The following is a 26,751-nucleotide window of genomic DNA, read 5'->3' as shown; positions in this document are numbered from 1 at the left end:
TAAGTAATGGGGCAAAGCAGCATCCTTTGACTCCCAGCAAGACATCAAGAGTTTACTATCAAAAACACCAGCAACATAGGAAGGAGTGCCAAAACTTAAAGCATAGAATCATCAACTACCTAAAACAGGACAAAAGGTGGCCCTAAACTCTAAGCAGGGCAGCAGAGCGCTGTTCAGCATGCTTGATTCCAAACCTGAGCATGGCAAAAGCTGGTAACAGTTACTATGTACAGAAGGCGGTCCTTCCACCTGGAGTCTGGTACTTCTGTGCACATTATTTACTAGTGGCACGACTGGATTTAGTTCTTTCCTCCCAGCTTGTATGCCTACATATATTCCTGGATCTTTCCATGGACTTGAAGTTCTTGAGTTGAGTACTGTTTTATCTTTTATTCATTTTATTTCTGCTATGCTAGTAGATCTCCTAGTGAAAGTTAAACCAAACCAATGATACTAACACATATGCAATAAACTCATTATGTGTGTGTGTGGGGGCGAGTTTTTGATGGAACTATAAGAAAATGTCTGTGTTTACATTAATTTGGGGCCAGAGAATGACTATATTTCAATTCTGAACTGTCAGAAGACTTCTTGTTGGGTATTCATAGTCCAAGCCTCTTATCACTTTTTCATGGACACACGAAGAATGAAACTGACTTGAAAATTTTAGGTCTGTAGATCTTTTGTGTATTTCTACATTTAAGACAAAATCAGCTTTGGCTCTTAACATCACTACTACTTAAATGAATTTTCATTTATTGAAATCGAGATTACTTAAACAATAATTTAAATGTCTGCAAGAAAGATTACTATAGACAAAGAAAGTAACAGGATCAAAGAAAGGTAAGCCATATCTGACAAATGTTAACCTACCCATATCAGACAGCCTTAACTTCTATCTTTCTATGACAACTATATGCCCAAGGAAGATACTTCTTCATTTTTACCTTTCTGGATTCTATCCATCTCAACAGACAGAGTCAACCTAATTAATAAGTTGAATGATCATCTAAATATGCATAGAAGAAAATGGAGGGTGGTGGTGGAAATAACCTGAAACAAAATAAGGTTAGCACTCTGCTACTAGGCCCTAAACTGCAAACTTATTAATAATATACTCATCCCACCATTGCTCTGGCAAACAGCCACCACCAAGGATTAAGACCAACCCAGTGAGATGAGCTGAAGTTGCAAGGGCCTGTGAACAACCAATGGTGGTATTTCACACACAGAGACACACATGCATACAAATGGTTCTCAAAACTACAATTATTTTCATTGCTTTAGAAGCAGAAACTCTCAAATGTGTGTTTTTAAATCTTAATGCTATTATTATTTTCCCCTATCCCACTACTTTCTCTGAAACCTACATTCTACCAATGGCAGAATCATCAAAATAGCTTTCATAAAATTACAGTAGAAAAGAGAAGACTACATCAATATGGTTTTGAGTACCACTATAGTATGAACCACAACTGAGCTATGCTGAGAAATTTCTCACTCTTTATATAATGAATCTTCCATGCATATTTCTTTTCATTAATTACATGCTGCTGCACACAGATTAATTCTCATTTCTTTTATTAGCAATGAGATTTTAAAACACTGCATATTAAATCAACAGACCTGAAACATCTTCGTCTTACATTTTAAGATCTTAATATGCAGCCCTAATGATACAGTTGTATATGATTATGTAGCAGTTGCTATAGTCTTTTCTCATTCTTTTCCTTGCCATGTCTATTTTAATTGGAAAGTAATTGGGGGGAGGGGTAGTAGAAGAAAACAGAAATGCATGTTCAATGACTTTTTTTTTAACCTGAGATGATTAAAACTATTTTTTTTATTTTAAGGGACACAGCATTTTTTCTAGAGTTTTATGTGGTATGACTGAAAAGTAATAAAATATAAATTTCACAGTGTTTGGTGTCATGTATGTATGTATGCATGTGACACCATTCCATAAACCCAGATAATAAATATATCTATCACCTCAAAATGATGTCACCTCTGAGGACATCTTAAGACTTCTGCTATTTCTATCCTTGTCTTCTTTCTCTTTATCCACAGGTAAACACTAGTCATCAGGATATTAAATACTAGTTTGCATTTTCCATTATATATATACATGTCTATATAAATTTAGTATACATTTACCCTATATATCAATACTATTTCACTTTGCTTGACTTCCTTCACTAGACTTAACTATTCTGAGATCCACTTATATTGCTGCAGGTACCAATGGCTTATTTACTTTAATTACTGAATAGTATTCTACCTTACTATTCTAGCATACAATTTTTCTATCCACTGAAGAGTGTCATTTTGAGTTGTTTCCGGTTTTGTGGTATAATAAATGAAGTTTATTTTATGCTTTACTTTCATCTTAAGCCTATTATTGTTTTCCCTCACCTCCATTTGTTTTCACTCTTAGAACACTGTGATTATGATAGAATTGATATGTTTTGCCTTTTCAGGAACTATAGAAGTCACGTTATTTGACACTTCTACTGGGAGTGTAGAAGAGGTACCAGTTCTGAATCTCCCTGTCAGGTTAGTTTAACCTTGGACAGATAATTCCATAGATTCAGTGCTTTAAGCATCATGTCTATCACTAGGGGCTACCCATTTTTGTAAGTGAATATCTGGATGGAGTGTATGCATCCACTTTTAAATGGTATTCTATTATTTAATTTTACTTGTTCATTTTACAGCTGGAGCCAAGTCCCTTAGGCGGCCTTACAAATAATGCTTTTGTCTATAGTTTTGGCTTGTCTTTCATTCTCTTTCAAAGTGCAGAAGTCTTTCAATGTAAGGAAGACTCTAAGAAATCTTATCCCAACCCAAAGTATTATGGGGCTTTTGTTGTTGTTGTTGTTGTTGAGTTTTAAATTGGATAGTGGAGCAATATAGATTTAAATTTTGCCCATGGTACATGGTTAGAGTACCTTGAAACTTTGTTTTGTGTATTTTTTTTTCCAATTTGGTTTTAATGGATTTCAATTAGGAAGCACAAATATGACAACTGGTGTAAAATTATGTATGTTTTCATACATAATTTTGACTATCAAATACAATATCAGTACCAGAAATCACATGTATATCCTTTTCCTTTTGCAGCCATTACTGGATTGGCAGCTACCAAAATGGAGTGCAATCTTTGTGACTTTCAATTGACACAAGTAGCACAAACAGCATTTCAATGCACCTTTTCACATTCAAAGGAAGATCACATTGTCCCCTCTTTGCACCAAACTGAGACAGGAGCACAATGTTTGCTCTATGCCCATCCGAAAGGATGACAAAGTTCAGGTTTTCTGAGTAAACTACAAAGCCCAGCATATTGGCAAAGTGTTCCAGGTAAACAGGAAGAAATATGTCAACTATACTGAGTGGCTGCAGCAAGAAAAGGCCAATGGCACAACTGTCCTTGTAGGCATCCATCCGCCACAGAAAGGTAGATATCACCAGGCTGAAGCTGGACAAAGACAGCAAATAAAACAAACAAACAAACAAACAAACAAAACAAAACAAACAGAATCTTGGAAAGGGAAACCAAGTTTTGACAAGTAGGAAAGGAGAAGGGCAAATACAAGGAAGAAATGACTGAGAAGATACAGGAGTAGAGAAACCTCATACAGAATGTTCGGTAAAGACTGCTTAAGTCAAATAAATAAATAAAAATAAAAAATGCATAATTATCCATTAGACTAAGTCTATTAACTTGCTATTCAAATCCTTCACTGTTTTTTATTTGTGATCGGTTGTCTGTAGAAAAAGCCAGGCTAAATTCCTCTCCTGATTAGAAATCTATTAGTTCTTTTTCTCCATTCCTTAGTTTTGGCTTTCAAGATTAAGTAGCTGAGTGTTTTACATGTTTTTGATTATTTAGCTGTCTTAGTGTAGTGGCATGAAATAATTTTAGTCTACTGAATAATTTCTGTTCTACTTCAAATGGATTAATACTACTTTAAGTACTTTTTTTTCCAATGGCATTTTTAGGATTACATTTTAACACCTTTATTTTTATCTTAACATATATCTTGTTGAACTTTCTTGTTAAATGTTACATTATTTTATGGTATTTTTAAATGAATTTAATCTATTTATATTTATTGTGATATTAATCTTTTTATTTATCATAGCTTTTGCTTGTTTTCTTTCTTGAATTTTTTCCCTGACTCTATTATGTTTTCTTTATACTTTCTTTCTTAGAGATTCCATTCTTTAGGGGCTGAAGAAATGGCTCAGTCGTTAAGAGAAGTTGTTGCTCTTGCAGAGGACTGAAGCTTGGCTCCCAGAACCCAGAGAGTAGTCACAACCATCAGTAATTCCAGGAGATCTGATGCCTTCTTCTGACTTCCACAGATAAAAGGAATGCACATGGTACACAAGCACACATGCAGGAAAAACACTTATACACATTAAAGTAAACCAAATAAAAATCACTTTTAAAAAATCAACTCTTAAAAAAAAAGTTTTCATGAAAAAAATTTCTTTGCTTGATTCTGGGGGAATTCTTTCTACTATCTAAGTAATAACATGAGTTGAACATACAATCTTTTGCACTGTTTTGAAAATCCATTTATGTCACCTAATTTTTAACAATACCATGTATATCCTCAGGTAAACTTCAGTTTTTCTTTTGTTATAGTCATACTCGATGTAATAATATAATAAGTTCCATCTTCCTTCACTTTATCTGCCCCTAACTTCACCCATGTTGACACGACACACAGACACACACCACACACATACACTTAAAATATAAAGTAATACATGCACATGTGCATGTGTTTGAATTTGTGTGTGTGTGTGTGTGTGTGAGAGAGAGAGAGAGAGGGGGGGGAGAGAAAGAGAGAGAGAGAGAGAGAGGTCATTATTAGCCATTTATTTGTATTCCTACTAGGTACTAAGAACACAAATCTGAATATTCATTCATACACAGCTCTCTTTTGTTGCTACTCCCTATAGCTCTTTTCCTCCCTCATACTTTCAAAGTATTCATTTTGTGTGGCATTCTGAGGAAATTCTCTAGCTCTCAATCTTTAGTTTCAGTAACTGACATGTAAGTTATGTCAACATTTTCATTTAAAATTTTAAAGTAAAATTTAAATTCCTAAGTTCTGTGTTTTATTCTTTCTCATGAATGCAAAGCCTTTCTATAGCTCTCTGAATATCTTCTGATCACTCTATTATCTCCAGGTCTTTGATACATTCTCTTCCCATTTTGGGTTGGGTATCTTTCCTTTACGGTGTTGACTTTGTTCATATTGTGGTGTGTCATAATTACATGCTCATCTTTGTTTGAGAGTCTGTCTGCCAGCTCTTTTGTTTACCACTGTCTGTTTTCAGTGATTAATGGGGACAGACAAGTGGCTTGTCTCCTGTGTGTGTGGGCTTTCTAACCCACCTGGCAGTCAGTATATATTGAGACACTGCCCTACCTTTCTGGGTCTAGCACCCACATTCAAGGATTCAGTTTGTGGGTAAACACAGCTGCTATCCACCACTTAGTGCAAGGAGAAAAGAAAAATAAAGGCACGGCTCCAAATGTGGAGTTCCAATTAATAACTCTGATGAGCTCTTTGATTAATAATCCTGATGAATTCCACTTCTATTTCAGGTTTCCATTGTCTGTATCTTAAGCTTTGTCTTGTGTTCCTTTCTTTGTTATAGTTTTAAATCTATCTTGGTTATAGATTTCATTTGCCATTGTTTGGTAGTACACACACACACACACACACACACACACACACACACACACACACACACACCCTTACATGCGTTCATGGGTTTGGGACAGGAAGAGAAAGAAAATAGAGACCAAAAAAAAAAAAACCTCAGACTTTCAATTTTTAGTCATGTAAATTACTTAAATGTATGTAGTAAAATAGCTAACCTCACATAACAAAACTGTTCACATTCTTAAATCTCAGAAGGACAGTCAAGAAATATTGGTAACTTCAAGATTTAAATGACCATGCATCTTCAGCAGAGTCTTTTTACAATACTTTGGACCTCAGGAAATTAAAAATCAGTAAGTATATGATGCCACCAGTAGTGTCAACCATCTGTTTTATTCAGCATCGAATATATCAGAACCTCAATTTAGTTTAGGGAGTGCTTTATCATTAAAAGCATATTACTTCTTCTCCAGTTGCCAAGATGCCAATACAGTTATAAGAACCTATGGAAGTCTGCATGCTGACATAACCATTATGGGAAATGCCTCTTTCCCATGAAAACATATGGAAAAATAAGCTGAAAGATTATTGTATGCATGTATACACATGTAGAAACATGAATCTGTGCAGCAGGAATTGTATTCTTCAGGCCAGGTATGTTGTTGATATTAACTAACATGAATTAAATATTAACAAGTCTTTTTTCCTTCTAACGGGTCTATCATACTCTAGAATTTTGAGGAACAATTTAAGAAAAGTACCCTCTGCCTCAAAACTGCTGATATTGTTATGATATGACTGTCAATGCTTTAAAACTCTCCTATCTTATCCCACCCATAAACCAAACCCATTGTTCCCTCCATGACTTTATTCCCATATGTTCTTTTCTGCATTCTTTTCCTTTCTGAACTCTCCCTTGTTTCTTCTTAACCTAGATTGCCTCCTGTACTAATTCCAGTTATAGGATATAACATATAAAGTGCGCTCGTGGGTGTGCGTGTGCGTGTGCGTGTGTGTGTGTGTGTCTTGCTCACCCAACACAAAAATTATAACATTACCTATACATCTACCATAACAAAAGAAAAAAAACAAGTAACTGAGACTGAAATGAAAGGGAAAGCAAGCTTCCAGTGCTATATAAATTCTCCAGTAGCTTGAGGTGGCATCTAAAATTCACAACAGCCAGGGCAAGACAGACACTATGAGTTCCAAGGTCAAAGGCATGGGTTATGTTATACTCAAACAGGAAAACAGCGATCAGCATCATCAGCTATCAGCACTGAAAAGAAAACTGCTTTGTAAAAGCTAAGGGACTTGCCCGATGTCCCATGGCTTGTTTTGTTGGAGGAAAATACTGATCACTTGACTTTGCAGTGCTGTTGCTGCAACGCCACACTGAAACCAAATACACAACGAAAATTGGTTGTTATTATGGCAACCCCTGGGAGAAACACTAATACCTACTCCCTTGTGAGAGACAAGAAGCTAAGCTGAGAACACAAGACAAATGTTCTGAGAGGACAGTTGGTAGAGCTACAAGTGTGGAATGACCCATTCCTCCCAAAGTAGGAAACAGTGCAACCTTCAGAAGCACATGTGAACTCTGTTGCCAGGGGTCAAAAGGCCAGGAAACGAGTTTCTAGAATAATCTTTATGTATACAGTCTTAGAAATGGATTGTTCAGTACTACACTGGACTATAACCAAAAAGATAGATTTTTAAAATTTCCTAGGGCACTCCTCCAGGAGAAAACAAAAAATGAAGGTCAGGTCTACATGAGCCAGTAACAGACTTCTGGGCCTCTAGATTCATTTACTTGGCTCTGCTGACTGTTTGGCTCAGCATTCCCTTAGCAAGTGTAAAAAACGCTTGAACACCACCACCCTGGGATCCTGTTCAACCAATTCAGATAGCTGTGGCCTTTTAACTCCCATCCAAGTGACTTGGCCTTAGACCAACATCATTTCCCCTAGTATAGCCCAAGCTTAAGTGATAGAGTACATGGCCCAGGGAGCCAGGAATCAACTGGCTATTCCTAGTTAAGAAAGGCCTGGTTATTTTCTTAGATAAGGAAACAATGCTCTATCAAGAAGCTCCAATCATTCAACACTACATATTACAATAGATACACAACTACAAAAAGAGAACTAGTGAAAATACCACTGTCCATCCTTAAAGTATCTTTCCCAAGGAGCTTTAGGCAATTTAATTTTTCCCTTCCAGCCCAATCCCTTGGGAAATAAACTTGGGGTGATTTATTAAAGCTTGCATTTTACAGATATCAAAACACAGCAAGAGGCTCAGACATAAAGTGGCCGGGTGTCTTGAGAGAACACTCCTTGCTAAGTGACATTTCTTCCTTACAATTCTGAAACAGATATAGAATATTCATATTTTTCTTGGGTATAGCTCCCTATAGTTTCCTTAACTGGATGGCTCCACAGTATTCTGTGGACATTGTCTTATCTGGGCCTCCTTCTCTGCTACCCTCTTCTTTTACCTTGGACACAGTTCCTTGTCCTTCTTGCCCATACACCCATCTCTGCAGATACCTACACCTTTTGCAACTGGCATCCTGCTCTGACACCAGCAAGGAGTTCTAGTGACCCCCACCTGTCTCTCAGGCCACAACAACCTCTACACATCTCTCTAACCATATTCTTTCTTTTTCTAGTGCAAAATCAACTTCTTTGCTAACACTGTCTTACTCCTCCTCCACTATCATAACCCTAAGAGTTAGGAATTATATTTGTAATTATGTCCCAGACCTTTTACCCCCATAAGGTGTACAGCAGGGACACAGCGGTAATGCATGGTAAACATAGGGAAGAGAGTGTGCGGGTAAAACTTTCATCAGAGGGAAACAAACAAGAAAGCTTTTTTTGTTTATTTTATTTATTTTTTGGTAAAGGACATCAAACACCCTGGATACAAAGGCAGAAAATAAAAGAAACAGGCAGCTGTGTCCCCTGAGTTGCCTGTCAAGAAGTTTGCCCTGGACAGTTTCTGGAAAAATTAACAAATGCAAATAAGTTGGACAGATACAGAAAACCCTGAGATAGCTAGCAGGACAGCACACAGCACCTTTCCCAGTGAGGAGGCAGTTCCTCCAGGCAAACAAGGAAGCAGGACACAGGCAACATCTGTTTCCTATAACAGCTGGCTGCTGAAAGATGTAGCCTTAAAAATATGGCTGAGCTGACAATCCTCAAAAATCCTTCAGTCACAACTGCATGGGCTAAGCAAGCGGGTGACTACATACAATGTGCACTTTCCTCAGCCCTAGCTGCCTGCTTTTCTTTACAGGGTGGGGGACCAAAACAAACAAACAAACAAAACACTTTACAATTTTTTTTTTCCATTTGATTGACAACTAGCAATCATGAATGTTGCAGTGTAGAGATAGCTAACTAACTGCCTGTCAGGTCTCCTTTGCCTTTCTGAATGTCATCTGTGAAGACAAGGCTGCCAGAGAGGGTACTGGGTGGGGACAGTGGCTGGGAGAGAATGGAAACACAATCCAGACAAAACTCATTAGAATATTAGAGGGGGGAAAAGTCTTTTGGCAAAATCATTCATGGTTCCAAAATTCAGCTAGGGGTTATTATCATATCTGGATCGTTACCAATAAATAAAAAACCGAGCTTGCTAAGAAATCAAGTTTTCACCTCTGTATTCTATCAATTCCTATATGAAATTTCCAAATTGGGAAAAGATCATCCATGAATGCATAAGGCTCTGTAGATTTAAGAATTGCAAATTTCTGAAATGAAAAACTATCAGGGCAGTGATGTCACCGAAGTATAGATGATGCTTTTGGCTCGGCTAAGCACCAGATGCTTCACTTATCTTGGTAAACAGAGAACAATTAGGAGACAAAGACAGACAAGTGGGTTTTCAGGTGAAACCCAAAAACACAAGTAAAGGTGGTGAGATCGAAGAGGCAGAAAGCACTGACTATTAGCTCATGTGGAGTGCTGAGTGCTCATTCTATGGTAGTGACCAAACAAAAGAAGAGTGCATGCTCCCGCCCCAGTGGCCTTTTGGTTTGTGCAAGCATAACATAACAGGAGAAAACAGCATATTGTCAGAGACAGAAAAAAGAGGCAGGATGAGAGGGGAAGAAGGAAGGCAAGATGGAGGGGGTGGGGCAGGAAAAGAAAGGCAGAGAGAAGTTAATATGAAATTTGTTCATTTAAGCTACCATGAAGAAAAAGGTTTCATTGAAAGTTAAATTTTTATTTTAATGGGGGGGGGCTGAGGTAGGGTGGGGAGGAAGTAGTGAGAGTATAATTTTAATGAACAGAAATGCAAGGCCAGCATCATCTAATTTAGTCCTCACAAGAGAACTTGATGTAGAAACTATTGTAAACCACATTTTACAGACAAGAAAATACTCAGGAACAGGGATGGACACAGAATCGAACACAGTGAGCAAGTCTGGAAAGTAGTCACTAGAGAGGAAAAATTCACCAAAAGAAAAACCCACTGTACATCCAGAATCCTGATAGGTACCCTGTGACACGCCCAGGAAAGTGAAAGCAAGAGGGAGCAGAGCACGAAAGAGGCTAAGGCAGGAGAACCATCAGGTCAAAGCCAGCCTGGACTGTTGTGAGACTGTATCTCCAAGACAGAAGCAGGTTAATGAAGTCAAACTGAAAGAGAGGAGTTTTATACTAATTCTGGTGAAAACACACTGGTAAAATCAACTCCATAAGAATAGTGAAACCCTTAGTGGAGACAGAGTCAACACTCACTTCAGCTAGGTTGGATCAGAAAAGCATGAATTCAGCCATTCTCTCAAATGCTGTAGTAACTGACACTTGCTTTTAAGGAAGTAGGCAGGACACAAGGGGCTCTCTTCCTGTCTCTCATCTGAATTACACAGTGCTATCCTGCTAACTACTGTCACCAAACTCACTAGAAAGGAGCCTAGAGAGTAACTTATGAAAATGAGACTTTTGTGGGAAGGTCTAGGTAGGCCGAACATCAGAGGCATGCAGAAGTCAGCACTGAAGCAGTTAAAGAAGGGGGGGGGGGGTCTAGTTGGAAAGAGGGAGAATCAACAAAAATGGGAAAGAGACAAGAGGGAAATAGGGTAAATGTGACCAAAATATTTTTAAAGATGCACACAAATGTCACAATGAAATTCATTATGATATACAATTAATATGTGCTAATGAAACCATAGGCACAACCAGTGCCACCAGGCAAGAGTGACAGGTAAGTTGCAAAGGGCAAACTATTGTTAACTAAAAACGGAACTGGCCCATCATACTGTTAGGCAATACTGCTATCTTTATATCATCACTTCTCTATGACTTTGGTACTTGTTTTGTCCCCATTCATTTCATTATTTTCCAAGGTTTCATTAATTTCTTACAGGTATATTCAGGATTACCTCTATCACTAAAACTATAGGGGCTGTGGTGGAATGACTGTGTAAACTATGGGAAAATACTATGTAAGAAGGAACTGATGTGAGTGAGAATCCCGAAGCAGAAATGAACAATAGCATAGTACTATCTATCCATATATATATATATATATATATATATGGATACATACATATATATATGGATACATATATATATATGGATACCATATATATTACATATATATCTCACACATATATGATACAGTCACATATATACAAAGCATGGATCAGTTTTATGTGCATACATAGTTTGTTACGAAGATGACCTGAGGTGACTTTCATTAAACTTGGCTCCATTAATCATTGTTATTTCATCTCATGCCATTTCTCCTTACTAAATAAAGAAGACAATAGTTCATGTCTTTTTTTATTTTAAAACAGTAAGACATTTAAAATAAGGTTGAGAAGAGGGTTGATGAAAAGCCTTGAAATTCTCTGGAAGGGTAGAGAGGAAGGTTCTGCAGGCTGGTGAGAAGGAATGGGGGGAATGCCATTCTTGCGCTAACCCTGGGCGAAGATAACTGCCTGCATTTTCCTCACTATATTTCACTTGGTCCTTAGCTCTCTTCAACTGCCTGTCTTTATCATCTACCTTCCTGAGTTCCTCCCTTGAATTTAGCATCTTCCCAAAACTGACTGACTGAACTCCAATGACCCTATCTCTGAGTAACCTAGCACTGGTGAATGCAGGTCACCTGCTATCCCAAAGCGGTCCTGAAACACCCAGATCTTTTCCCCTGAGATTAGGAATACTTAGTCAAGCAGTTCCCAGGCAACTCAGTTTCACTGTTATAATTATCTCTAAATGCCCAGCACCTTACATTGATTCCCTTGGTGCCTAGAATATACTTTAAAACCTAGGAAGGCTTATTTTCTTTATATGTGCTAGCCCAACTTTTCAGAGTGAGACACAACAGAGTACATTACTCCCTAAGTTTTCAATAAATAAGCAAGTGGGCAACCCATCAAAGATCAACTCCCTCTGCTACCTGCCTCTGAGGCTATGAAATAGAATACACAAATTGCACTCTGAGGTCTACTTTTTCCTAAGATGGCTACTTAATGGAAAGAGGGTTAATGGAAAGTTGAGGGAGGAAAATTAATCTATGGTTAGACCAGAAATTTGCTCTTCCACACTAATGCATGCATAAACCCAAATATTATTAGTCTGGAACTAGCCAAATATTCCAATGCCCAAGGTTCTGTCTTATACCTATGTTATTCAACCTACTTACAGTAAGTTATGAATTAAAATGTGCCACAAAATCCTATGGGATCCTCTCCATTGTAATTTTCATCTCATCAATTGTGTCAGGGCACAGTTTTGTTATCAGTGAAAATAAACTTCCTTGAGGGAACAAAACAAAACAAAAACATACTCCTCTCCTATATAGCCCCAGTCATCCAATTTTATATTTCATTGCACTCAATTTCAATTTCAAACTACTAATGTTAACTCCCTGCATTCATTTTTCTTAACTGTTCAGAAACATACACTACTTATTTCACCCAAATAAACATACAATAAATACCTTGCCAATTCGAACAGTTTCTTATTCTGATGAATGTTCAATGAAAGTTTTTTTTTTATTATTTTAAACCCAGCCTAATAATTAAAACCAAGAGAATTTTCAAACCATACAGTTAGATTCTAATTTTATATTAGGATCTCTGATGTTAAAATGGCTACAAATAATATTGTCACTGGGATAGTGGCTAGCAGAAGTTATTTCAAGGAAGTTTATGTTTTACTGCTTGCCAGCTTTCTAGATAAGATCAACATTCATGTTCCTAGAATTTTATTGTCCAATGGTAACACCAAGCATCTTAAGAGAAACCTCTACTTGGTCAATTGCAGATGCTGCTCAATATCAGTGCTGCAAAAGTCACTGTTAGCTGACACACTGACAGACACCTGAAAAGGCCAGTCATCACTTTATTGAACAATATCAGAAGGCATCAAACTTTAACAAGATGACATACAGCTGCATGTTTCCATTTCATAGCACTGAAAATAAGTCACAATTAGAAATGACCTTGACGGAGAAGGAGAAAAAAACAACAAAAAGCAGGGTAAGGTCACCATCACACAGCGATTAAGAAGACAGAAGAGAACTTTCTAAGTCACTAAATTCACCAATATTATACTGAACTCTGGCACTAGGCATTTTCTTGTGCCGTTAAGAGAATTTAGTAGGTTCACTGAATTGACTGATTTCTTTGTTAATCTATTTGCATGGGTTAAGACCCTGACTGACATAAAACACAACCCAAAAAATGCCAGAGAATGAAATGAAAGACTGACTGATGTATGCTTTGGGGTACAGCCTATCCAATAAATGTGCCTGACCAGCAAAGAACCCATTGGCAAAGATTTATTATCCGAACAAATACATTCTAAAAAGACTGAATACAATTGAACCTGCAGTAGAAATTCACACTTTAATACAATTCTTTGCCCTAAGTAGCTCATTTCTTATTTACTTTTTAGATTCTTTTCATAGGTTTCCTTTGAGAATAATTAATAAGTGAAAGCTATGATATAGCAGGGCAGTTGCCATTAGTGTGCAGTCCTTTGATTCACACAAAAGAAAGCAAAGTTTATATTACTTACAAGTCTAGGACAACTGCTAATCCATATGTAAAGGGATGAAAGTATTACTATAAATTATATTATTAAGGAAAAAGTAAAAATCAATCACCTGAAATAAATTATCACATTTTAATTACATGTAATACATGAATAGCAAACTTATAAAGTCAAGGGTGGATGTAGAGAGGATTGTAAAAGTTATACCTCCAAGTTCTTTTACATTCAAGATGGCATTCTGGAATGGCACTGCCTTTATACTAAAACCTAAAATTAGAAAACAGAAAGAGAAGAATTAGCAACTCGACTTTTACATTGAGACACTTAAGATAGTCAGATCCCATGTTTGGGGAAAACTAAAGCTCACTCTCCATAGCTCAAATTTATACCAGAAACATCATTTCCAAGATACAATAGCTTTATATTATCTTCTACTATTCTGAAACATCACTGAATATTATAACCAGAATAACACTGTCCCCGTCCCTTCAAAATATTGCCCTATTTTTTAGCAAACAATGATTATTTGGCTTTTCATCAATTAGAAGAAAGACAAACAGAAAAAAAATAAGAAATTTCAAAGAAAATACTGAATCTACTGGAGCCTAAGGATCTAGTTATTAATACATTAAACTTTTTTCTCATATATAACCCAGAAACTGGTGATTAAAACACTTAAATATTAGCTATCTTAAATTTGAATTTTCTTGTATTTGTTAGTGTTTCATTTAAGGACACAATAATATATACTTACATTTTTCTTTAAAAGTAAAACTATGAATAATTATTTATACACAAATAATTTTAAAGAGAATGTCATAAAACACTGATAAAGTTCAAAGAATATACTTCTACAATTAACAATATACTTAGAGCTTAATTATTCATAGTGAAGGCAATCAATTTAGTTGGAACATGTGAGATTGTACATATATATGTATGCACACGCAAACATATGAGCAAACACAGATATACAAACACTGGATAATTCTGAAAGAAGTCACAAGAAACTAGATTTGCAATGACTTGAAAGAGGACTGGGGACCTGGAATACTGCAATAGATTCTTTTGTTTCAACTGAGTACCTTTGCCATAGACTTGTTTTCTTTGTTTTTAATTGAAACTCCTATTAATTTTTAAAACTAATTTTCAGTAGTTTCAGTAGTTTCAAGGTACAGTGTTAACATGAGCAATTACAATGAAATAAAGTTATTTTCCCACAAAACTACCAGTAAAGATGGTATGTTATTCACTTGGGTGTTATGATTGGTGGTAGGGAAAGTGAAAATCTCTAATAGACATACTGTAGGTAAGAAAAATTTACATGGCATTGCTTTGCCTTATAAAAAGGATGAATCTTTTTAGAATGACCTATCTTTTTTATGCCTTCTCTCCATGTTCTCCCAGCATTTTGATAAGGTATAAATTACATTACATTTATTTTTATCTCAGATATTACATCCTGAACACAGTTTCCCCTCCCTCCCCTCTCCCCAGTCTATCCCTGAACCCCCTGCACCTTCCCTTCCCCCCAGATCTACAAACCCCGACTGTCTCCAGTAAGAAAGAAGTAGGCTTCCCAGGGATATCAGCCAAACACAGCATAACAAGCTAGGATAACACAAGACACACACCATCACATCAAGGCTGAATCAGGCAACCTAACAAGAAGAAAAAGGTCCCATAAGCAGGCGAAAGAGTCAGTGACAGCCCCCTATTTCCTCTGTTAGAAATCCCACAACACCACCAAACTACTCAGTCATAATATATATATACAGAGAACCTAGATCAGACCCTTACAGGCCACCTGATCTCTTCGAGACCCCATGAGTCCTGGGCAATTCATTCTGTGGGCCATATTTTCATGATGTCCCTGACCCCTCTGGTTCCTTCAAACCTTCCTCCCCCTCCTTGGGAGAACTCCCTGAGTTCTACCTAATGTTTGACTGTGAGATTCTGCATCTGCTCCCATCAGTTGCTGGATGAAGTCTCTGTGGTCTCTTCAATGAGGATTCTGCTAGGCTCTGGTCCCAAAACACTCTGCAAGTAGGACAAGCTGTAGGCCAAAGGTTTTGTGGCTGAATTGGTGTCCCAATCCCTCCAGCTGAAGCCTTGTTTGGTTACAGAAGATGGCTGGTTTAGGCTCTGTGTCCCCCATCACTAGGAGTCTTTGCTTGAGTTACTCTTGCAGATTCCATGAACTTTACAAAGAACTAGGTCTCCACCTCGCACCCCCAATCCAGTTGTTTCTCCCAGTATCACCTCTCACTTGATCCCTCCTGTTCCCAACTCCTCCTGTCCCCAGTTCACTGATGAAATCTATTCTATTTCCCCTTCCCAGGGAGAGCCCTCCTTGTTACTGAGCCTCTCTGGGTCTGAGGGCCATAGCATTATCCTTTATACTTTAAAGCTAATACCCACTTATGAGTGAGTACAAACCATGTTTGCTTTCTGGGTCTGGGTTACCTCACTCAGGATGATTTTTTTCACATTCCATCCATTTGCTTGCAAATTTCATGATGTCATTGTTTTTAACAGCTGAGTAATACTCCATTGTGTAAATGTACCTCATTTTCTTTATCCAGTCTTTGGTAAAGGGGACATCTAGGTTGTTTCCAGGTTCTGGCTATCACAAATAAGGCTGCTATGAATATAGTTGTTCAAATGTCCTTGTGGTATGTTTGAGTATCCTTTGGGCATATACTCAAAGAGTGGTATAGCTGGGTCTTGAGGTGGATTGATTCCCAATTTTCTGAGATACTGCCATATTGATTTCCAAAGTTGCTGTACAAGTTTGCACACCCATCAGCAATGGAGGAGTGTTCCCCTTGTTCTACCTCCTCTACAAGATGGGCTGTCAATTTTGTTTTTCATCATAGACATTTTTACACTCCATTTTTAAGGCAGTATTTGATAATAGTTTAAGAACTGACTATGGAATCAGACAGAACTAGACTTACATTCCAGCTCTTCCAGTATAACCAACCTACTAGCCTTAACTTTCTCATTTGATTTTGGTTGTGAGTCTAGCCTTTAACAACTGAGCTGTATCTCCAGCCCTGACTTTTTCATTTGTACAACAGTAATGACAGTATCTACTTCACAGCCTTATCATATGATGACTACATAGGTAATGGGTCTATTATAGGCTAAAGATGCAGAAAGTCACTGGATCTTAGAGAGAGAGAGAGAGAGAGAGAGAGAGAGAGAGAGAGAGAGAGAGAGAGAGAGAGAAGAGAGAGAGAGAGAGAGATGCCCTGTGATGCTTGTGTGTACCTGGGCCTGTAGCAAAGCCTCTCCAGGTGTCTGGCCTCTGGGAAATCAGGGACAGTCAGTGCCAATCACAATACTCCTACAGGCATCAAAATTCCCCTGCAGGAGATTTGGATGCTTGAGTTTATCTGCCTACCTCACATGGATATTCTATGGATTAAACAGCAATGATTGTGAAATCCTGGAAACAAAAGGCCTCTGCAAATACTCAACAGTCTATTAGTGGTTATGTTAAAGACAACCCCCTCAAGAAAGGATTTTCCAGAGAAGCAGGGCAGGCCAAACTTTGAAAAAGAAACTTATGGAGCACACCAATAATGTTTAATTAGCTTTGATTCTTAAAAGTTGACAACAGGCAAGGACTCAAATGAGAAGTAATATCCTTCCAGAAATGGCCATAGCCATATGCAAAATACAACTTTAGACATGTATTTATCCAATAGGCAGGTAATTGGACTATTACTATCTTTAACTCTTGCAGTCCCTCCACAATAAATTATCTACAAAAGTATCAAATGTTGATGTTAAGTAAAGGAACCAAGTAATCTTATTTATAGGCATATAAATGTTTCTGCAGAATACTCATAAATGCTTTCTCCCCAGAATGAACATGTGTAGCTAGATTTATTCTGCAAATGTATTCACGGTCTCCCATACTATGGTCTCCATATCATTCTTATATTCAGCTATGGTAATTGCTGCTTAGAAAAAAAGGTCCAGATCACCGATGCAAAAAATAAATAAATAAAAAATGAACTTTCCATGGAAGAGAAACAGTATTTCTCTATGTTGGTTATTCTAAATATTTGCAAAAAATAAACAGAAGAACTAAAAGGGTAAAGCAATATTTTCAGTTCACAGACATCCAACCAAGAAGAAAAAAAGAAACCACACTATATGTTATTTCTGTTTACGATGGGTTGGATGAGGTGAAGAGTTAATAAAATTAGTAGAGTCAGAAAAAAGTCAAACCATCAAAAACTCTCCAAGGATTGTGTTAAGGAATAAAAGCATGGGTTACAGAGTATGAAAGTCTGGGTTCAAATCTTGGTTCCATCCATTACTAGCTGTTTGATTTTTATCAGGGAAGCCTTTTCTGGGTTTTAAAAAATATATGTTCCCTCCAGATCCCAAAGTTGCTGGTTACCTGCTGTGGCAACCCCAGTACACTGTCCCAAGAAGAAAGGGAAGCTAAGTGCTACGTGGAATACTTGAACCTAGGTCTTGCCACCAGGGCCATATAGTACTTTGATTCCGGCAGGCAGCAGTGGGCAGGAAGATTCACACTGATGTTTTTACTATTGAGTGAGAGATGACGGCTCTTACAGGGCAACATGTGTGACTAATAAACCCATAATTGATTTTCTGTTGTGTCTATTAATAATTTGACATGAGCAATCCACATTAATTTTTTTCATAGCTAAACATTATTATTATTATTATTATTATTATTATTATTATTATTATTATTATTATTATTATTATTACTGGAACAAAAATAATACCATGAGTTTAGAAAGCTCTTCTTGCTAGACATTATTAAGAAGACCTCGAACTTGGGAAGGGAGTGGTAACTTCCAACTAACTGGGTCCTGGCAGCATGAAAACCTCCAATGGCTTCCCTCGGAGTCTGTGCTCATGTGACAAGGCACTCCCAGAGTGCTCAGATTCTCCTGCCACAATTCCATATGGCTTTGGCCTTGAAACCTCAACTACAACTAGGCTATAAGCAGCCCAGATGAGCTCTTTAAGATTTCCTCTAAAATTAGATTCCCTTATTTATATTCAACACGAAGGAGGAAATAAAAGTAGCAGCTGAGTCAAATCTTAATGGCCTCTAGTGTTTGGCTGAAGAAGACCTCAAGGGTAGGTCTCTCTGGGCACCATTCTATAGCAGGAAGCCGGAAGCCTACGTTGCCCACTCTTTTTTTCCTGGCATATCTAAGCTACATTAGCAAGCCTGAAACCTCTCTTAAGATTTAACCTCACAAATTTTAATATATCTATTACTTGGTAACTCTTTGGGGAAATAATTGTTTGCTTAGCCTCTCAGTCAACGTTTTGCAATCCTTAAATCTAGCAAAACCTGTAATACAGGGGAGATGGATTTGAAAGTTTTTTACAGGGAAAGTATTCCTGGAATTGTAACAAAACTAGTTTGGGGAGGAAGGTCAGTCTATTTTTATTCATTATGTGTTACACATAAATGTTTTACTTGGGCCTACACCCCAGATCCTCATCTCCCCCTCCCCCAAGCCTGCACACATGCACTCGGATATTTCATGTGTGCTCCTGGAGTTCCTGGATCCCTCTGAAGAATGAAGGGAACGGCATTCCAGAGATCTGGTGGTCTTGACCAAGACCAAAAGCATTATTTATGCCATGATGGCTTTGTGATGTTTGGACAAAAATCCAGCAAAATTCTTCTCAATAGGATTTCAACATCATAAAAGGAAATTTGATCTACTGGCATTTATAAAGCACAATCCTTTTGCAGATACCAAAATTTACTGTTTAACTTGTTTCTCTGGTTAACCCATATGTGGCTAATACTGAAGTTATTTTAAACACTTCATTCAACTTCCTCGGAACTTTTTCTGTCTTCCTTTCAAACTGCCACTAGCTTTGACCACTGGTATTTTTTCAAGAGCAAAAAATACTGTATATGTATCGATCCAGAAAGAGATTTTCAACAATCTTTTTCAATTCAAAGTACTTAGTTCTTGAGCTCTATCAATACATTATTCTAAGCCTTTGGATTCCATTCTTCTGGTTCAACAATGAAAATCAAAATAAACTACAGCTTAACAATAGCTGTTAACAAACTCATAGTAGGTCCACAGGCAAGGTGCTCACTCAAACAGAACTGGTTTTTGTTTTTAGTCCTCAGAAGAAGCTACCCAGCCAGCTTCTCTCTCTTTCAACAGCTACTGCCTTCTGGAGGATTTCTTGGCCCTTTGAGTTTTGACAATTTAAGTATCTTTTAAAAATTATGTCAAAGCTAAAAGATGGTTGAAGTTAACGATCCAATAAAATTTGGATTCCCTTTCTTCCTGGAAAAAAAGCAGGCATGCTTGCTTTGCTGAAACTGGGTGGACCTGCCCTTCTCAGGGATTGCTATCAATTCCTAAGAAACCCAGGCTTAACAAAGACCCTCTTCTTAATTGTTAAAAACAATTATTTCATCCTAATTTGATTTATATTTTCAAAACATTATAAAACAGAGAAATAATTTAGAACAATAAAATTTCCTCATACCACATCAACAGACACATTATTTTTATATATTCATTCCCAGTTTACATTCATATGCATATATTTCTATAGACTAATTTTTAAAAATGAATGCGAATTTAATTTTTTCATTTTCTATAACAGAAGACAGTATAGATGTGCCAATGTCAACCATTTCAATTGTGGTTTCAAATTCGATTTAACAAGCTCCCTTGCTTTAGGGCATTTACATTGCTTTAAAGTTTTACTTATAAACAATGTTTTAAGGAATTGCTTTAAACATATAGTTTCTTTTATATTAGTAACTTATAACAAACTGCAAGTTTGCCTATATTAGGCCTGCTATTTCTTTCTATTTCTTACTATGTTGAGAAGTTTTATCAGAAATTGATGTTGGAAATCTTAAATCTCATCAGGGATTTCAGAGTTTTTCATTTACAGATATTGAAAATTAAATTTTTTTTCTTCTTGATGGCATGGGGGATTTAACCTGAGGTTTGGTACCTGCTAGATAAGCATTCAATTACTAAGCTACACACTTAACTCCAGACTGAAATTTTCATGTAAAACCAACTTTGCATTCCTAGGATAGATGTAACTTAGTTATAACATCCTACTAATATGTTGTTATATTTGATATTGTTTTGAAATTTGGCATCTGTGTACATGAGAGATAATCTGTAGCCTTTTTGCAATGTCATTATCTGATTTTAGTATATTGGTTAATGCTGGTTTTATAAAGGAAATGTTAAGTTTTCACTCCAATTGTCTAGAAAATACAGAAAACTGACATTTTTTCTTTACCCCCACCCCCCACCCCTGCAAAATGTTTGGCAGTATCCATCAATGATGCCAACTTGAGTTTCCTCAACTATAATTTCAATTTCTTTTCTTTTTTTTTTTTTTTTGGTTTTTCCGAGACAGGGTTTCTCTGTGTAGCTTTGGAGCCTATCCTGGCACTCGCTCTAGAGACCAGGCTGGCCTCAAACTCACAGAGATCTGCCTGCCTCTGCCTCCAGAGTGCTGGGATAAAAGGCTTGCGCCACCAACGCCCGGCTAATTTCAATTTCTTTAGTAGACAAAGACTATGTCAGGATTCTCTACTACTTCTTGAGCGTGGCTAGAGGTTTGTCTTTCAAAGAAGTAGCCACTTCATCCAAATTATCAAACCCACTGGCAGAAAGTTAGTGTTAATATTCTCTTCTTACTCTCTGAATAATTAAATAATGTATATTGTTCTGTCATTTGTAAAGTACTGACAATTTATATCTTTTTAAATTCTCCCTGATCCATGTAGCTAAGCCATATCAACTGGATTCATCTTTTAAAAATAGAAATCAGTTTCTGGTTTCATTTATCCCTTCTATTATTAATTACCTTCATTAGTCTTTACTTTTATCTTTATTATTTCTGTTCTTCTATTTAGAATTTAACCAGTTCTTTTTCTTTCTCTTTGAAGAAGCTAAGACTATTGACGTGTCCCTTCCTTCTTTCCTTCCTTTCTTCCTTCAATATTTATTTACGTGTATGAGTTTTTTGAGTGTAAGTCTGTTTGTGTACCACATGCATGCCTGGTGTTAGTAGAGGATGGTGGAATTCCTAGAACTGGAGATATGACTGGTTGTAAGGTACCGCTGGGAAATGAACCCAGGTTCCCTGCAATAACAAGTTTTCTTAACCTCTGAGCCATCTCTCCAGCCCCGAGTTCCTTCTTTTCTAATACTAGTACTCATTTTTATAAATTTCACCCAAAATTCTGCTTGGGGGGGGATGGGAAGAGAGGAGAAAGGGGAAACTGTGGTGGAGATATAAAATAAAAAAAATTAAATTTAAAAATACAAAAAGAGAAAAAAATACAAAAAGAGGAATATCACAAATTCTGATAAGTTGTCATTTGGTGCAAGATGAGTTGCTCTTTTGAGTTCTTACTCTAGAGGTGAGCTAGAAACAAGCTAGTTTTCAAATATTTGGAAACTGTCTCCTGATGATGTTTTTGTTAATGAATTCCAACCCATAGTCTGTGGACCACGTAAACTTACTTAAAACACTATAAAGATTTTTGCATGTGTAATATTCTGGGGGGAGGGGTTCCTCAGTCAAATCCATTTTGTGGTTCTCCAGCATGAACTTTGCAGAAAACAATGTTTAAGGGCTGGATTATTCTCATTATAGTCTGAAAAATATATTTCTTATCACTGAAGTTGATCTAAACTAACTGACACTTGTTTTCTGCATTATAGTAGATAATTATTTAATTTAGTACATGTTCAAAGGCATTTGGGAAAAATGGATGTCTTCTGTGGTTAGCTGGAGAGATATGTAAAAGTTAACCACATACATCATGTTGGGGGACAGTGTTGTTCAAGTCTATTGTATCCAGGCTGATTACCAGCCCATAACTATCAATTGGTGAAAGAGAAATTTCTCATTTTAACTGTGCATTTGTTTACTTCACTCTGATATTCTATCATTTTTTGTTTTGTGCATTTTGAAGATCTAGTGTTAGGTACATAACTCCTCAGTTTTCTTGATTAAAATGATCCCTCATCACTATGAAATAAACTTGGTTGTTCTCTGCATTACTCTTTGCTCTGAAGTTTACACTGCCTGACATTGATATAATGGTCCCAATTTTTTGTTTTATACTATTGGGCTTCTATATTTTTCTATTTGTTTACTTTAAGCTCTTTGTATTTATATTTAAGATTTGTTCCCTAAAGTCAATACTCAGTTGAATCTTTCATTTTTTTTTTTAAGTTGGTCATAGCCATTCAGCCTTAATTGAGAAGTTTAGGTCATTTACATTTAATTGTTGCTGGTGATGGTTGAGTATATCACCTTGCTACTTATGCCCAGTTTGTTCCTTCTATTCTTGTTCCCCTTTTCATTGCTCTTCTGCTTGCTTCCTGACTGGGTAATCTGCCTGATACTTTCTATGAAAACAGTTTTGTCTGTTTTGTTCTTTTAAGTTTTTTCCCCCCAGTATTCTCATGGGGTAACTATTTTTAATTTGTTTTAGGAGGTTAAATCAGTTCTGATTATTATATCTGGATGAGAATCAGAAAACTTTAATCATTCATGTTCTTTCTATCCTTCCTTGAACCCCTCACACTTTTCTTTATTCTCAGAGGGTGATGCCTATAGATATCTCTAAGAATACTCACAAGACCAGCCCATTTTGAAACAAATGTCCATAACACCTTCTCTTTGTTTTTCTATCCTGAAAAAAATAGTTTCTATGTAATCTTACAAAGAACCAAATAGTAATTATTAGTCTGTATAACTCATTACCATTTCACACATACTACTTCCTAAAATAGTTTCTATGTAATCTTACAAAGAACCAAGTAGTAATGATTAGTTTGTATAACTCATTACCATTTCACACATACTACTTCCTTGTGTTCTGGGTGGTAGCTATCCTAATAATCTACTAAAACTGTTCAATCACTATCATTATCATATTGCTACCAATGATTAGTCTGTATACCTCATTACCATTTCTCACATACCACTTCCTTGTCCTCTGGCTGGCATCTATCCTAATAATCTACTAAAACTGTGCTATCACTATCATTATTTATCATATTACTACCATGACCAAGGACCCTTTTTTCAGATGTCCGACTTGACTTTTGATTTTTTGACTTCTTGGTTGTAAGTGACTTATATGATATTATATAGAAATGCCTGGATTAAGATTCTTTAACAAGGGAGCTGGGGAGATGGCTCGGTGCTTAAGAGCACTAGCTGCTCTTCCAGAGGACCTGAGTTCAGTTCTCAGCAATCACATGGTGGACCATAACCATCTATAGTGGGATCTGATGCCCTCTTCTGAAATAAGGTTATACATATTCAGAAAATAAATAAATAAATCTTTAAAAAGAGGGGACCAGGTGGTGATGGCACATGCCTTTAATCCCAATACTGGGGAGGCAGAGTAGGGCTGATCTCTGCCAGTTCAAGGTCAGGCTGGTCTTCAGAGTAAGTTCCAGGACAGGCTCAAAAGCTACACAGAGAAACGCTGTCTCAAAAAAAAAAAAAAAAAAAAAAAAAAGATTCTTGTTTAAAAACCAAGACACAAGAAAATAAGTTCTCAAGGATGGGGGTGTTTGACTTGTTAACTGGCACAGTGTTACTGCATAACTAGGTGGCAGACTCAATAAAATGGATGATGGAAATGCAGCTAGTGCTTAGGCCCCTTCCTTCTACTCATTATTTCCAGACTACATCTTTCAAAGCCATGTCTCAGGAGTCTCCCAAATCCGTACTTGTCACTTGAAACTCCTAACCAGTGTTTCAAACATTACTAGATGTCCCACTAACAACAAAAAAAAAATGGAATATACCAAGCCAACCTTTCCATTTTTCTTGAAAACTGGAAACTTTTACTTGAAAACTGCCTGTCATGGTTTTTCTACTTCTTTCTACAATTTTCCCCAAACATCAAGATAGAAACTTTAGTCATTATTGAATTTTCTTGTTCCATCACCCAATATGACTGCCACTTTACAGTATTGAACACATGTGCTCCTAACTCATTATCACCAAATTATTGTGTCTGTTGGTTCATCTCTTCATATTACAGGTGCCCAACATTCTCTAGCCCAAACTCCAGCACTTCTTACATCCTTGTACCATGAACCTTGACCAGTAACAAAGATTTTCTCTGAATCATCTGTTTTAGATCCCAAATATCCTTGTCCCATTAGTCATGGCTTAGAATCCTAACCATCAAGTGAGGCACTTTTCAAATATAATGTTCACTCAGAAGCCTTCTTTGATCTCCCAAGCTAAAAATCACATGTAATTTTCATGCCTATACCATCAAGTATGACATACATCACAGTATCTTAGTACAGGACCTGACATACATCAACAGTCAAGTGTGAACCATTTTACCACTTGAAAACTTATCTTCCAAACCCAATATAAACTTCTTGATGGCAAGAGCCTCCAAAGAGGCCTCCAAAAAGGCACTGTGCCAAGCTCAAGATAGCTGCAACTTAACAGAATTTTGATATCCAAAACATTAGCCAACTTACTATCTAATTCATCAGAAAATCAGCTAGCACAAATGTTATGATTGGTTCCAGTAGAAGGAAAATATAAATTACTTAATAATTTAATGAAAACAAATATAGGACATGTTAAAATTTACAAATAAATTACAAAATTATTTGCAGATAACTTTTACATTGTAATTCAAAACTTCTCTTCCAGAAATAGTGCTAGATGATGACTGATAAGTGAAGAAAATGATACATTTTGTTGCTCTTACACTTACTTTGGAAGTTACTTTGCTTGAAAGGAATTACAAAGCTAATGGTGTTTATATAACTTCATAACACATTACTCAAAAGATTTCAACTTTGGAAGGAAGGAAGGAAGGAAGGAAGGAAGGAAGGAAGGAAGGAAGGAAGGAAGGAAGGAAGGAAGGAAGGAAATGATTCTTACCTATCAATAAATATAAGTCTCACAGAAGGTAGTTTAGGTAAACACTCTATGTAGACTAAATCTATTGTCACTAGCTTATTCATTCAACAAATGTCTACATCTATATACAAGCTTTGCGCCTACCTCTGTTTATATAGTATCAAGTAAGATGTGCTGTCTACCCTTGGTAGCTTAGGAAGAGCTGAGAGGTGAGGCAGGCATGTGGATGAAGCAGTTGATGGGCACTGACTGAAGGACTACAGAGCTGTCAGGGGGGTGGGGGGGTGGTAAGGAGGAAGCCCCTCAGGAGTCCTGGGGAAAGTGGCTGTAAACCAAAACCATGCTCAATCTCTGCAAATTCACCACTAATTACTCCTGATACCTCTCTCACCCACCCTTTATTAGGCATATATACATATGTATTTCTTTAAGATCCATTGTCTTTTGAATCTACAATTCTAAGATCTAAAAAGGTCTTGAAATCTGCACTTATTTTTCTAACTTAGTTTTCACTAAACCTGAGCTGAACTGATGTGAAGTTCCCTGATCACCAATATTTTTCCTACTTAAGAAACCTTGGTTTATGATTTCATCATCCACCCATCAGCTAAGCCAGGAACTGAGTCATTGTTGGCTCTTTTTCCTCTTCCAAAGCCAACAGATGACCAAGCCCTGCCAATTCCCTCAATCACTGTTCTAGTCACTCTCTACTCTTCATTTTTTCTTTGTTTGCCTCACCTAAGGCCTTCATCACCTCAAGTGTGCCATGATCATCATCATCTACTGCCTCTGCCTCCAGCAGTGCTCCTCACAGTTCACACCCTGAATCATGACCAGCCTCATCCTTCTCCAGCAGTGCTCCTCACAGTTCACACCCTGAATCATGGCCAGCCTCATCCTTCTCCAGCAGTGCTCCTCACAGTTCACACCCTGAATCATGACCAGCCTCATCCTTCTCCAGCAGTGCTCCTCACAGTTCACACCCTGAATCATGGCCAGCCTCATCCTTCTCCAGCAGTGCTCCTCACAGTTCACACCCTGAATCATGGCCAGCCTCATCCTTCTCCAGCAGTGCTCCTCACAGTTCACAC

The 26,751-nt window shown here is 37.1% G+C and overlaps 1 protein-coding gene across 4 annotated transcripts in view; it reads right to left on the bottom strand.

Annotated features, from left to right (window-relative positions):
- Arl15 (ADP ribosylation factor like GTPase 15) overlaps positions 1-26,751 on the bottom strand; it is a 369,445-nt gene that overhangs the window by 215,175 nt on the left and 127,519 nt on the right. For all 4 annotated transcript variants that reach the window (XM_027401436.2, XM_027401437.2, XM_027401438.2 and 1 more), the window contains one exon: positions 13,925-13,984. In XM_027401436.2, the coding sequence (XP_027257237.2) occupies positions 13,925-13,984 (60 nt within the window). The remainder of the gene's footprint in view (positions 1-13,924; positions 13,985-26,751) is intronic.

This window comes from Cricetulus griseus, chromosome 2 (genome assembly GCF_003668045.3).
Source record: "Cricetulus griseus strain 17A/GY chromosome 2, alternate assembly CriGri-PICRH-1.0, whole genome shotgun sequence".
Taxonomy (NCBI): domain Eukaryota; kingdom Metazoa; phylum Chordata; class Mammalia; order Rodentia; family Cricetidae; genus Cricetulus; species Cricetulus griseus.
This window is presented reverse-complemented; position numbering and strand designations above follow the sequence as displayed.